This window comes from Hyla sarda, chromosome 2 (genome assembly GCF_029499605.1).
Source record: "Hyla sarda isolate aHylSar1 chromosome 2, aHylSar1.hap1, whole genome shotgun sequence".
NCBI classification, from domain to species: domain Eukaryota; kingdom Metazoa; phylum Chordata; class Amphibia; order Anura; family Hylidae; genus Hyla; species Hyla sarda.
The window spans coordinates 398,360,757-398,376,197 of NC_079190.1; the positions used below are offsets into that span (position 1 = coordinate 398,360,757).

General features: G+C 46.8%; 1 protein-coding gene across 2 annotated transcripts in view; it reads left to right on the top strand.

Annotated features, from left to right (window-relative positions):
- Window positions 1-15,441, top strand: part of ADGRG2 (adhesion G protein-coupled receptor G2) — a 203,901-nt gene that overhangs the window by 75,008 nt on the left and 113,452 nt on the right. For both annotated transcript variants that reach the window (XM_056558757.1, XM_056558758.1), the window contains exon 4: window positions 4,061-4,099. In XM_056558757.1, coding sequence (XP_056414732.1) covers window positions 4,061-4,099 — 39 coding nt within the window. The remainder of the gene's footprint in view (window positions 1-4,060; window positions 4,100-15,441) is intronic.

The window sequence follows — 15,441 nt, forward strand, 5'->3', positions numbered from 1 at the left end:
AGTGTACATGGGTGGTAGAGGGGTGTAGAAGAGTGAACATGGGTGACAGGAGGCGTAGGGGGTTACAGAGGGGTGGACAGGCGTGACAAGGTGGTAGCAGAGGGGTGGATAGGGGTGACAAGGGGACAGAGGGGTGAATAGGGGATGGACAGGGGTGACAATGATGTGGTCAGGGGTGGACAATGGAGAGTGAACATCATGGGTGACAGGGGGATGGACAGGGGTGACAGAGAGGTGGATAGTGGGGTGGACATGCATGACAGGAGGATGAAAAGGGGGTAAAAGAGGGGTGGACAGGAGTGAGAGAGGGGTGGACTGGTGTGACAAAGGGACAGAGGGGTGAATAGGGGGTGGACATGGGGGACAGAGGGGTAGACTTGGTCAGAGGTGTGGATAGGGGCTGATCATGGGTGACAGAGAGATGGACAGGGGTGACAGAGGGGTGGCCAAGGTGGACATGGATGACAGGGGGGGTGGACATGGGAGACAGGGGGGGTGGGGGTGAACAGGCGTGACAGGGGGGGTGAACAGGGGTGACAGGGGGGGTAAAAGAAGGGTGACAGAGGGGTGAATAGGGGGTGGACATGGCTGACAGGGGGGTAGACAAGGGAGACAGGGGGCGTGAACAGGGGTAACAGGGGGTCAGAGGGGTGAATAGGGGGTGGACATGGTTGACAGAGGGGTAGACTGGGGGGGGGGGGTGGTCAGAGGGTTGCCCAGGGGTAACATGGGAGACGGGGGGATGGACAAGGATGACAGGGGGGATGGACAAGGATGACAAGGGGGTTAAAGGGGTGAATAAGGCTGTGGACATGGGTGACAGGGGGTAGATTGGAGGGTGGACATGGGAGACAGGGGGTGAACAGGGGTGACAAGGGGTCAGAGGTGTGGACAGGCGTGACAAGGGGGTAAAAGAGGGGTGGACAGGGGTCACAAAGGGACAGAGAGGTGAATAAGGGGGTGGACAGGGGTGACAGAGGGATGGACAGGGGTGAACATGGATGACAGGGGGTGGAATTGGGAGACAGTGGGGGGGGGTGAACAGGTATGACAGGGGGGTGGAAAAGGATGAGAAGGGGGTAAAAGAGGGGTGACAAAAGGGACAGAGGGGTGAATGGGGGATGGACATGGTTGACGGTAGACTGGGGCTGGACAGGGGAGGTGGTGAACATGGGTGACAGAGATGGTGGTGAACATGGGTGACAGGATGGAGGGGGGGGGGTAACAGAGGGGTGGAAAGGGTACAGTACCTTAAGCAAGCCGGCACAGGGCGCAGCTTGCAGTTCCACGGCATCTTCTGCACCATTTTCGGCTTACTGTGCCGGAGGGGGGCGCAGGGGGACGCTGGGTGCGCAGTGCGCACGTACGCTTCCCTTCCCCCCTCGGCGCTGTGAGTCACAGGCGCACAGGCTGGGGTCGGGAAATTATTTTTAAAAAAATGTATTCACGCCAAAATCCCGCGGCATCGGGGGAGCACGGCCTGATCTAGAGGGGGGGGGGGCATGGTTCTCCGGTGGGCGGGCCCGCCGGCTAAATCACAGACACCGCGGTAGCACGGGAAATTAAAATATATATATATTTTTTATTTTTTTATTTAAAGTGACAGGCGGTGGACAGCGGGCCCCCTTCCCGGCCGGGCCTTAGGACGACGGCCGATTGGACCGGCCTGTCAGTCTGCCCCTGGGCACAGGCATCTTGATCAATGCCAACCACCTGCACCTGGCATACACTAGTGCGCAGCACAGACAAAGAAAAGTCACACATGTTAATAAATAGCCCATGAATCTTTTTTATTTGTAGTCTAAAGGGCCCCATACACAGTAGACAAGCGTAAGCTAATTTTTGGCTGCTGAAAATATGGAGAAAAATATGCTGCAAATTCTGCAAGTTTGACCTTAGCCTAAAATAAATTTTTGGACTGCTAAAAAAAAGTTAAGACATTAAAATAATACTTTACTACACTTTATATTATTGTCCCTAACCTCTGGAATCTCTATTATACATTTTTTTGCTGTCCATATTCCAGAAAAGTTTCTGCTGGACAAGGAAGTCAATACTAGACAGCCAACATCACAATGAGGGAGAGCTGGAAACTCATGATTTTCACTAAGGGTTTCAGTGACTCACTTGGAAATGGAGAAAAGTATTATATTTCTCAGCTGGCGGTTCTGCTTCATGGTCTGTGTTGTGCAAGAATATTTTGTTTGCATCTTGCAGGATAATTTGATTTAGGTAACAATCACCCTAACCCAAACCAGTAAAGCAATACAAATGCAGTGTTGGTTGTTGAGTTACATAGCAAAAGACTGGTGATGGGTCTTTGACAGATAACAGAAGAAAAAACACAGATGATTTAACCGCAGGTATTTGGATATTTCTGAAAACATTACAATAGAAGAAAAAAAGTTTAAAGAGAATGTCAAAATATTGTTCTCTTTTTATATATATATATATATATATATATATATATATATATATATATTATATATATTTAGCTATACTATGTCAACTCTAGTTACTGAGAAAAACATGTTGTGATTAATATAAAGCAAAATAATTTTAGTGAACCTCTTTTCTCTAAAAGGTCTATTATGCACAGTGAAAAATAAAAATAAACTCAACTAAACAATAATAAGGGGGGAAAAAATCAACTAGCCCTGACTAAAATAGTCTGAATTTGTGATATACTTTACTATAAAGGTGAAACAGTGTTTTTAGTGGTTTTGTCTGATTTAGCACCTCTCTGCTGTACAGTATTACAGTACAGTACTACTCTTTCGCCTGCTGATGGCTACTTTTTTACAGGTGAAAATACCATTGTTTTCCAGCCGCACATCTCCCAATGTTATGGGCGATGTGTAGCCAACGGAAAAATGAAGCAGACGAGTCAGTGATTGTTCTGCAGCCTTGCCCATACAATTGTTACAGCACCAGTCATAAAAATAGAGGTCCTGTGTTCTCCTGAATGAACGTAGCAGTGTATGGACAAATGCACGTTGTCTTTCCATACAACTCTTTGGCCCTCAGGAAGCTAGTCGAGCAGATAGGAGATGACTGCCCTTTTTAAGGCCTTTTCTTTTTTCAGCTAAGGGTAATATAACAATATGGTATAATAAATGGTTACAGACAGTCAATAGAGTTCTTCAGTATGGAAGTAATGTAACACTCATGTTTCAGAAGACAGGAACACCGGTGGATGTGGATCCTCTGGACCTGTGTGGCAGATGACTCGGACCGTACCAGGGAGCGGAGTCTAAGGTGCCCCTGGTTTTCACCAGAGCCCGCTGTAAAGCGGGATGGACTTGCTGCAGCAGGCGGCACCCAGGTTGCTACCCCTGACACGGCTCGACCACACAGGTGGCTGAGGAGATGCAAGGCATAGGAGAGATAAGGCAGCTCATAGTCTGGCTAGCAGAAGGTCAGGGCAGGCGGCACAATAGCCTAGTCAAGATGTAGCAGGAGTTCAGTAGGCAGGCAGCAGAGGAGCAAGGTCAAAGTCATAAAGCAAGGGATCAGATACACGGCAAGGCAATACTGAGGAACGCTTTCTTTAAGGCACAAGGCAACAAAGATCCGGCAGGGGACTGAGGACGGTGGAGGAATTTATAAATGAGCCACAGGTGAATTACACTAATGAGCGTACAGGCCCTTTGAATCTTAAAGCTCCGGCACATGCGTGCCCTAGGGGATAGGGACACATGTGCCGAAGCAGAGAGGTGGAGGCAGGAGAAACACCCGGAGAGTGACGGACTGGGGCTCGCATGCGGGCGCGTCCCCCGATGCGAGTCCCAGCCCTGTCGGTAGCAGCAGGTAAGGGAACCATGTGCTCAAGGCCAGCGTGTGCGGCCGGAGCGCATAACGTAACAAGTAATTTCTTCTCTAGTCTAAAACTGTGCATGTTACAAATTAGCATATGCCTCCCGAAGACAGCAATGTGAGCAGTCAGACCAGAAGGGGCTGTTTACCTTTTTGAAAGCAAATGTGGCCCTCTTGAGGCAAACTTGTTTTATGCTCGAATTAAGGTTAATATGTAATAACTCGTTCTGTCTTTTCTTTGCAGCAAAGGAAGAAGGAGAAGCTCCAACTTCAGGAACTTTAGGTTTGTTTTCAATGTGAGATAGATTTTTATCATATAAACCTTCAGTCAGTATTTAATGACTACCACTACCATAGCAATCCCCACAGTTTACTTTAGAAAATTACCTCTGTACACAGTAATAATAGGAGTTATGAATGCTAGGGATATAAAATGTGAATCATCCTTCACTGTAGAAGGAAAAGTGCTTCACCACCCAAAAATTACAAAATTATACTTACCTGGTAGTTGTACAGAGACGCTCCACATACAGCCCACTATCCCCATGTTCTATGTATTTTGCTTGCATAACATTTTACCACCAAGCTACTTACTAAAACTGAACCCGGGAGCAAGTATTCAGGACCCCTGCAGCATCCCAATATAAAGTATTCAGGACCCTGCAGCATCCCAGTAGCAAGTATTCAGAACCCTGCAGCATCCCAGTAGCAAGTATTCAGAACCCTGCAGCATCCCAGTAGCAAGTATTCAGAACCCTGCAGCATCCCAGTAGCAAGTATTCAGAACCCTGCAGCATCCCAGTAGCAAGTATTCAGAACCCTGCAGCATCACAGTAGCAAGTATTCAGAACCCTGCAGCATCCCAGTATCAAGTATTCAGAACCCCTGCACCCAGTAGCAAGTATTCAGAACCCCTGCACCCGGTAGCAAGTATTCAGGACCCCTGCACCCGGTAGCAAGTATTCAGGACCCCTGCACTCGGTAGCAAGTATTCAGGACCCCTGCAGCATCACTACAGGTTAATTGAAGCATTACACACTTTCCATCTAAATTAAAGGGCTCCAGGTAATAAATGGACATGCCAGATCTTGCAAATTTGTGTAGCCTCTTTCTCTAAGTACAAGATGAAGGTCCTAAAGCAGTCACCCCCTTTAGGAAAACACCATAGTTTAATTCCACAGTCAATAGTTAGAAGCCAGTATGAAAATGAATATTAATAGGATGAAATCCTGACAAAGATCTATGCTATACACTATCACAAATTCCCACTGGAGTCATTTCCATTATTTGGGTTAATTAGATTAAAATATAGTCTTCCTTTTATGAATTTGCTTCTCACATTTAATTCTATTTTCACATCTTATTTGCAATGACATTCTTAAAGCAGCTATTACAAATAACCCCTCTTATTAAGATTGGAACTAATCCTAACGAGTTGATTTGCTGAGGAAGAATAAGTAAGCTTTGAGGTAGCATTCTAATGCCGAAAAATCACTCGGGTTTAATGATTTTTGGTAGTTGATTGTAAAGTTTTTTTTTCCCATTTTCCTCTTTCCTCTCTCTGCCGGCTTTGCTACTCTTTTGGCATTGTGATCATTATCTTCTACAGCCATAAAGTGTGTTAGAAGTATGAAGTAAATATATTATGCCTAACTCCACTCAGAACCTGTGATGCTACAGTTAATCCCACATTAAATTCATGTTACGCCGAGCGCTCCGGGTCCCCGCTCCTCCCCGGAGCGCTCGCTTCTCTCTCGCTACCGCAGCGCTCCGGGCAGCTCCACTGACCCGGTGCGCTGCGATACCGTCTCCAGCCGGGATGCGATTCGCGATGCGGGTAGCGCCCGCTCGCGATGCGCATCCCGGCTCCCGTACCTGACTCGCTCTCCGTCTGTCCTGTCCCGGCGCGCGCGGCCCCGCTCCCTAGGGCGCGCGCGCGCCGGGTCTCTGCGATTTAAAGGGCCACTGCGCCGCTGATTGGCGCAGTGGTTCCAATTAGTGTGTTCACCTGTGCACTCCCTATTTATACCTCACTTCCCCTTCACTCCCTCGCCGGATCTTGTTGCCATTGTGCCAGTGAAAGCGTTTCCTTGTGTGTTCCTAGCCTGTGTTCCAGACCTCCTGCCGTTGCCCCCGACTACGATCCTTGCTGCCTGCCCCGACCTTCTGCTACGTCCGACCTTGCTTCTGTCTACTCCCTTGTACCGCGCCTATCTTCAGCAGTCAGAGAGGTTGAGCCGTTGCTAGTGGATACGACCTGGTCACTACCGCCGCAGCAAGACCATCCCGCTTTGCGGCGGGCTCTGGTGAAAACCAGTAGTGACTTAGAACCGATCCACTAGCACGGTCCACGCCAATCCCTCTCTGGCACAGAGGATCCACTACCTGCCAGCCGGCATCGTGACAGTAGATCCGGCCATGGATCCCGCTGAAGTTCCTCTGCCAGTTGTCGCCGACCTCACCACGGTGGTCGCCCAGCAGTCACAACAGATAGCGCAACAAGGCCAACAGCTGTCTCAACTGACCGTGATGCTACAGCAGCTACTACCACAGCTTCAGCAATCATCTCCTCCGCCAGCTCCTGCACCTCCTCCGCAGCGAGTGGCCGCTTCTGGTCTACGACTATCCTTGCCGGATAAATTTGATGGGGACTCTAAATTCTGCCGTGGCTTTCTTTCCCAATGTTCCCTGCACTTGGAGATGATGTCGGACCAGTTCCCTACTGAAAGGTCTAAGGTGGCTTTCGTAGTCAGCCTTCTGTCTGGAAAAGCTCTGTCATGGGCCACACCGCTCTGGGACCGCAATGACCCCGTCACTGCCTCTATACACTCCTTCTTCTCAGAAATTCGAAGTGTCTTTGAGGAACCTGCCCGAGCCTCTTCTGCTGAGACTGCCCTGTTGAACCTGGTCCAGGGTAATTCTTCCGTTGGCGAGTACGCCGTACAATTCCGTACTCTTGCTTCAGAATTATCCTGGAATAATGAGGCCCTCTGCGCGACCTTTAAAAAAGGCCTATCCAGCAACATTAAAGATGTTCTGGCCGCACGAGAAATCCCTGCTAACCTACATGAACTCATCCATCTTGCCACTCGCATTGACATGCGTTTTTCCGAAAGGCGTCAGGAGCTCCGCCAGGATATGGACTTTGTTCGCACAAGACGTTTTTTCTCCCCGGCTCCTCTCTCCTCTGGTCCCCTGCAATCCGTTTCTGTGCCTCCTGCCGTGGAGGCTATGCAGGTCGACCGGTCTCGCCTGACACCTCAAGAGAGGACACGACGCCGCATGGAGAATCTCTGTCTGTACTGTGCCAGTACCGAACACTTCCTGAAGGATTGTCCTATCCGTCCTCCCCGCCTGGAAAGACGTACGCTGACTCCGCACAAAGGTGAGACAGTCCTTGATGTCTACTCTGCTTCTCCACGTCTTACTGTGCCTGTGCGGATATCGGCCTCTGCCTTCTCCTTCTCTACTATGGCCTTCTTGGATTCCGGATCTGCAGGAAATTTTATTTTGGCCTCTCTCGTCAACAGGTTCAACATCCCAGTGACCAGTCTCGCCAGACCCCTCTACATCAATTGTGTAAACAATGAAAGATTGGATTGTACCATACGTTTCCGCACGGAGCCCCTTCTAATGTGCATCGGACCTCATCACGAGAAGATTGAATTTTTGGTCCTCCCCAATTGCACTTCCGAAATCCTCCTTGGACTACCCTGGCTTCAACTCCATTCCCCAACCCTGGATTGGTCCACTGGGGAGATCAAGAGTTGGGGGCCCTCTTGTTTCAAGGACTGCCTAAAACCGGTTCCCAGTACCCCTTGCCGTGACTCTGTGGTTCCCCCTGTAACCGGTCTCCCTAAGGCCTATATGGACTTTGCGGATGTTTTTTGCAAAAAACAAGCTGAGACTCTACCTCCTCACAGGCCTTATGATTGTCCTATTGACCTCCTCCCGGGCACTACTCCACCCCGGGGCAGAATCTATCCTCTGTCCGCCCCAGAGACTCTTGCTATGTCGGAGTACATCCAGGAAAATTTAAAAAAAGGCTTTATCCGTAAATCCTCCTCTCCTGCCGGAGCCGGTTTTTTCTTTGTGTCCAAAAAAGATGGCTCTCTACGCCCTTGCATTGACTACCGCGGTCTTAATAAAATCACGATAAAGAACCGCTACCCTCTACCCCTCATCTCTGAACTCTTTGATCGCCTCCAAGGTGCCCACATCTTTACCAAACTGGACTTAGGAGGTGCTTATAATCTCATCCGCATCAGAGAGGGGGATGAATGGAAAACGGCATTTAACACTAGAGATGGACACTTTGAGTATCTGGTCATGCCCTTTGGCCTGTGCAACGCCCCTGCCGTCTTCCAAGACTTTGTTAATGAAATTTTTCGTGATCTCTTATACTCCTGTGTTGTTGTATATCTGGACGATATCCTGATTTTTTCTGCCAATCTAGAAGAACACCGCCAGCATGTCCGTATGGTTCTTCAGAGACTTCGTGACAATCAACTTTATGCCAAGATAGAGAAATGTCTGTTTGAATGCCAATCTCTTCCTTTCCTAGGATACTTGGTCTCTGGCCAGGGACTACAAATGGATCCAGACAAACTCTCTGCCGTCTTAGATTGGCCACGCCCCTCCGGACTCCGTGCTATCCAACGTTTTTTGGGGTTCGCCAATTATTACAGGCAATTTATTCCACATTTTTCTACCGTTGTGGCCCCTATCGTGGCTTTAACCAAAAAAAATGCCAATCCCAAGTCTTGGCCTCCTCAAGCGGAAGACGCCTTTAAACGGCTCAAGTCTGCCTTTTCTTCGGCTCCCGTGCTCTCCAGACCTGACCCATCTAAACCCTTCCTATTGGAGGTTGATGCCTCCTCTGTAGGAGCTGGAGCGGTCCTTCTACAAAAAAATTCTTCCGGGCATGCTGTTACTTGTGGTTTTTTTTCTAGGACCTTCTCTCCGGCGGAGAGGAACTACTCCATCGGGGATCGAGAGCTTCTAGCCATTAAATTAGCACTTGAGGAATGGAGGCATCTGCTGGAGGGATCAAGATTTCCTGTTATTATTTACACCGATCACAAGAACCTCTCCTATCTCCAGTCTGCCCAACGGCTGAATCCTCGCCAGGCCAGGTGGTCTCTGTTCTTTGCCCGATTTAATTTTGAAATTCACTTTCGGCCTGCCGATAAGAACATTAGGGCCGATGCTCTCTCTCGTTCCTCGGATGCCTCGGAAGTTGAACTCTCTCCACAACACATCATTCCTCCTGACTGCCTGATCTCCACTTCTCCAGCCTCCATCAGGCAAACTCCTCCAGGAAAGACCTTCGTCTCTCCACGCCAACGCCTCGGAATCCTCAAATGGGGTCACTCCTCCCATCTCGCAGGTCATACAGGCATCAAGAAATCTGTGCAACTCATCTCTCGCTTCTATTGGTGGCCGACTCTGGAGACGGATGTTGTGGACTTTGTGCGAGCCTGCACTGTCTGTGCTCGGGATAAGACTCCTCGCCAGAAGCCCGCTGGTTTTCTTCATCCTCTGCCTGTCCCCGAACAGCCTTGGTCTCTGATTGGTATGGATTTTATTACAGACCTACCCCCATCCCGTGGCAACACTGTTGTTTGGGTGGTCGTTGATCGATTCTCCAAGATGGCACATTTCATCCCTCTTCCTGGTCTTCCTTCAGCGCCTCAGTTGGCTAAACAATTTTTTGTACACATTTTTCGTCTTCACGGGTTGCCCACACAAATAGTCTCGGATAGAGGCGTCCAATTCGTGTCAAAATTCTGGAGGGCTCTCTGTAAACAACTCAAGATTAAATTAAACTTTTCTTCTGCATATCATCCTCAATCCAATGGACAAGTAGAAAGAATTAACCAGGTCTTGGGTGATTATTTACGACATTTTGTTTCCTCCCGCCAGGATGATTGGGCGGATCTTCTACCATGGGCCGAATTCTCGTATAACTTTAGAATTTCTGAATCTTCCTCCAAATCCCCATTTTTCGTGGTGTACGGCCGTCACCCTCTTCCCCCCCTCCCTACTCCCTTGCCCTCTGGTTTGCCCGCGGTAGATGAAGTGACTCGTGATCTTTCCACCATATGGAAAGAGACCCAAGTTTCTCTTTTACAGGCTTCATCTCGCATGAAAAAGTTTGCCGATAAGAAAAGAAGAGCTCCCCCCATTTTTGCTCCCGGAGACAAGGTATGGCTCTCCGCTAAATATGTCCGCTTTCGTGTCCCCAGTTACAAACTGGGTCCACGCTATCTTGGTCCCTTCAAAGTCTTGTGCCAAATTAATCCTGTCTCTTACAAACTTCTTCTTCCTCCTTCTCTCCGTATTCCTAATGCCTTTCATGTCTCTCTTCTTAAACCACTCATCATCAACCGTTTCTCTCCCAAATTAGTTTCTCCCACTCCTGTCTCCGGTTCTTCTGACGTCTTCTCAGTGAAAGAGATACTGGCCTCCAAGACGGTCAGAGGAAAAAAGTTCTTTTTGGTGGATTGGGAGGGCTGTGGACCTGAAGAGAGATCCTGGGAACCTGAGGACAACATCCTAGACAAAAGTCTGCTCCTCAGGTTCTCAGGCTCTAAGAAGAGGGGGAGACCCAAGGGGGGGGGGGTACTGTTACGCCGAGCGCTCCGGGTCCCCGCTCCTCCCCGGAGCGCTCGCTTCTCTCTCGCTACCGCAGCGCTCCGGGCAGCTCCACTGACCCGGTGCGCTGCGATACCGTCTCCAGCCGGGATGCGATTCGCGATGCGGGTAGCGCCCGCTCGCGATGCGCATCCCGGCTCCCGTACCTGACTCGCTCTCCGTCTGTCCTGTCCCGGCGCGCGCGGCCCCGCTCCCTAGGGCGCGCGCGCGCCGGGTCTCTGCGATTTAAAGGGCCACTGCGCCGCTGATTGGCGCAGTGGTTCCAATTAGTGTGTTCACCTGTGCACTCCCTATTTATACCTCACTTCCCCTTCACTCCCTCGCCGGATCTTGTTGCCATTGTGCCAGTGAAAGCGTTTCCTTGTGTGTTCCTAGCCTGTGTTCCAGACCTCCTGCCGTTGCCCCCGACTACGATCCTTGCTGCCTGCCCCGACCTTCTGCTACGTCCGACCTTGCTTCTGTCTACTCCCTTGTACCGCGCCTATCTTCAGCAGTCAGAGAGGTTGAGCCGTTGCTAGTGGATACGACCTGGTCACTACCGCCGCAGCAAGACCATCCCGCTTTGCGGCGGGCTCTGGTGAAAACCAGTAGTGACTTAGAACCGATCCACTAGCACGGTCCACGCCAATCCCTCTCTGGCACAGAGGATCCACTACCTGCCAGCCGGCATCGTGACAACTCATAGGAAGGTGTCCAATAATGATTTGTTTGGCAAGGTTGTCGCACGGAAGTGCTAGTAGCCCATGGTGCTTACCAGTAGTATCCTTTTCCAAACTAACTCTGCAGGGGTAAATCATACATGGATTGTTTGACCCTGCAGAGATGATGTTGTCTTAGTGGAAAGAAATGAGAAATACAGTCATATTGAAATTCTCAGGTTTTGAAGGGAGTTGTGCATTATGATTGTTGGATTGGGCAAGAATCTTTGTGTCTATATCACTTGATCTATTGCTTCAGGGTACTGTATGTGAAATCCTTCTTGCAGAGTGTTGGCTTTGGAGTGTATTATGAAATGACATTCAGTTCATAAAAAATGACATTCAGTTCATATCACGGTGTGATATTGTATTCAGTTCTAAAACTGTATTGAGGACCTTTCTTATGCAGTATGTGATGGTTACTCATTATACTCTTGTCACATTGTATAACATCGCTGAACATTAATACACTCTAAAAATACATCATGTGCTTCCGCTCTTGTTCTATCTCCTTACATTTCTACATAAGTTTTTCTTGCTGCTATTCATGTGTTACAAAAGAAAAGGAAGATGTAGCAATATGTACACTTTTGAAATATAAAGGTGCAGTGAGTTTTTGCTTGTTAAGTCTTCAAGCTCCCATTTATAATTGTCATTTATTTTATACCATAACAACCTTAAATAGGTCTTAAAGGAGTTGCCTGAATTTTTTAAAAAACATTCTACAGCCTGATTATGTAATAAAATTTCAAGAGACACTATACTGTCATGTTTTATTTTTGCTGTCCCAGTGCTGCTTCTTCTGTCCTCCCCACTGCCTTTGTATTCTTCACTGCAACAATGTCATACCTGAACACACTGTGATGAATCAATGACATCATCAGGGTAGTACTTAAAGGGGTACTCCACTGGGAAAAAAAAAATTAATCAACTGATGCCAGAAAGTTAAACAGATTTGTAGATTCCTTCTATTTAAGAGTCTTAATCCTTCCAGTACTTATAGGCTGCTGTATACTACAGGGGAAGTTTTTGAATTTCATTTCTGTCTGACCACAGTGCTCTCTGCTGATACCTCTGTCCATTTTAGGAACTGTTCAGAGCAGGATAGGTTTGCTATGGGGATTTGCTCCTATTCTGGCCAGTTCCTAAAATGGACAAAGGTGTCAGCAGAGAGCACTGTGGTCAGACAGAAAGGAAATTCAAAAAGAAAAGAACTTTCTCTGTTATTAATTTACAAATCTGTTTAACTTTCTGGCAACAGTTGATAAAAAAAAAAAAAAAGTTTTCCAGAGGGGTACCCCTTTAACCCCTTAAGGACTCAGGGTTTTTCCGTTTTTGCACTTTCGTTTTTTCCTCCTTACCTTTTAAAAATCATAACCCTTTCGATTTTCCACCTAAAAATCCATATTATGGCTTATTTTTTGCATCACCAATTCTACTTTGCTGTGACATTAGTCATTTTACCCAAAAATGCACGGCGAAACGGAAAAAAAAATCATTGTGCGACAAAATCGGAAAAAAAACGCCATTTTGTAACTTTTGGGGGCTTCCGTTTCTACGCAGTGCATATTTCGGTAAAAATTACACCTTATCATTATTCTGTAGGTCCATACGGTTAAAATGATACCCTACTTATATAGGTTTGATTTTGTCGCACTTCTGGAAAAAATCATAACTACATGAAGGAAAATTTATACGTTTAAAAATGTCATCTTCTGACCCCTATAACTTTTTTATTTTTCCATGTACAGGGCGGTATGAGGACTAATTTTTTGCGTCGTGATCTGAAGTTTTTATCGGTATGATTTTTGTTTTGATCGGACTTTTTGATCACTTTTTATTCATTTTTTTAATGGTATAAAAAGTGACCAAAATACGCTTTTTTGGACTTTGGAATTTTTTTGCGCGTACGCCATTGACCGTGCGGTTTAATTAATGATATATTTTTATAATTCGAGCATTTACGCACGCGGCGGTACCACATATGTTTATTATTTTTTTTTTTACACTGTTTTATTTTTTTTATGGGAAAAGGGGGGTGATTCAAACTTTTATTAGGAAAGGGGTTAAATGACCTTTATTAACACTTTTTTTTACATTTTTTTTGCAGTGTTATAGGTCCCATAGGGACCTATAACACTGCACACACTGATCTCCTATGCTGATCACTGGCGTGTATTAACACGCCTGTGATCAGCATTATCGGCGCTTGACTGCTCCTGCCTGGATCTCAGGCACGGAGCAGTCATTCGTCGATCGGACACCGAGGAGGTAGGTAAGGGCCCTCCCGGTGTCCGATCAGCTGTTCGGGACGCCGCGATTTCACCGCGGCGGTCCCGAACAGCCCAACTGAGCAGCCGGGATACTTTCAGTTTCACTTTAGAAGCGGCGGTCAGCTTTGACCACCGCTTCTAAAGGGTTAATACCGCACATCGCCGCGATCGGCGATGTGTGGTATTAGCCGCGGGTCCCGGCTGTTGATGAGTGCCGGGACCGAAGCGATATGATGCAGGATCGCGGCGCGATCCCGCTTCATATGGCAGGAGCCGGCGCAGGACGTAAATATACGTCCTGTGTCGTTAAGGGGTTAACCCCTTAAAGGAAAACTGTCACCAACCTTCCCCCCCCCTTCCCCTCGGCTCTAACCAGAGGTACTGGCTGGTAGTACGGGGAACACTGATCAATATGATGCCTACCATGCCCGGATCTGTCCAGCCGTTCGCCTGATATCTTTTCAAGATATGCAAATCATCTTCTAACTGGCACGAGTGGGGTTACTGCCTTCATCTGGCACTGTGACGTCACCGTCGCTTGGCCCGCAGCACCGCCTGGCTTATGCATATTCATGCCCTCCCTCCGTATCTCCCGCTCCTCCACGCTCTGTATGTGACTCCACTGCTCAAGTGCCGGCTTCCTCTGTGGAAGGTGGCGGAGGCAGGTGAGGGGACCTCCGTCCGTCATGTTAGCTGATCTGATCCCCGTGGCTGTGCCGCAGGCGATCAGATCAGCATAAAATGAAGCCGAACTGCCGCAGATGCCGTGATCTGTATTGATCACGGCATCTGAGGGTTTAATGGCAGACATCTGCGCGATCGCCTTGGCTGCACATGCATATACGTCTTTGTGCGCTAAATACTGCCGCACCAGGATGTACATTTACGTCCGTGGTCGTTAAGGGGTTAAGGCTATACAATAAAGTATACAGAGCCTGTAGGAGGACCAGATCAGCAGCTCTGAATGCACCAAGGATAAACAAATATTTTCTTATTTTATCACAATACCAGGCTGTAAAATAATTTTTAATAATTTGGATAATACCAGGCTGTAAAATAATTTTTAATAATTTGGATAACCAAAGATAATTAATTGATTTTTTAACCTTATAAAAAACTAAAATATAAAATTAAAAAAATAAAAATACATTTTTTTTACTACAAATTGAAGTCCAAAGCTGGTCAATAATATCAGATGTGCAGCACTAAGTTACTTGTTAAGATCAATGACTCTTAAACCAAATTTACATTGTACCATTATTCGTGTTACATTTGAGCGTGTTTTTGGATTTATGAGAAAATCTTATACTCTATAAGGGGTATAAGGGGACAAAGCCAGTCATTGGAATTTAGGACACACAACTTGCCAAAAGTTTTCTATAACCCTAAAGTTGTCTGTTTAGTGAGTTATCATGAATCACAAGGAAAATAAATAAATATTGCTAATATCTTTGAATAACAATAATTTCTACATGTAAACACCACTATTATAATGCAACCATTACAACAGAAGCAGGAAAATCAAAAGTGAAACACCATCATCAGTTATAGTATAACATAAAATAAATAAAACATAGTGAATGTAACATAAAATAAGTAAAAGCCATTTTTATGATATTTTAGGAATCTGCACATGCAGTAACTTCATAATATGCTGCCAATGCGGACATTTTCCTGTTATGAGCTGGACTGGGATCTACAAGGCTCTGTTCACATATACGTTTACAGCCTCTATCAGGTTTTTGTCAAGAAAAACAGAGCATGCAGCACTATTCTTGCTTTAAAAATTATAAAAGTAAAAAAAAAATATGTGATTCTTTTTTGAAGTATTGGTGTCCTCTTGTCACTATTTGGATTATTTGTATAAGTGAGCCATCATATCTCCGGTTGTAAATTAAAGGGGTTATCCAGGAAAAAACTTTTTTTTATATATCATTTGGCTCCAGAAAGTTAAACAGATTTGTAAATTACTTCTATTAAAAAATCTTAATCCTTTC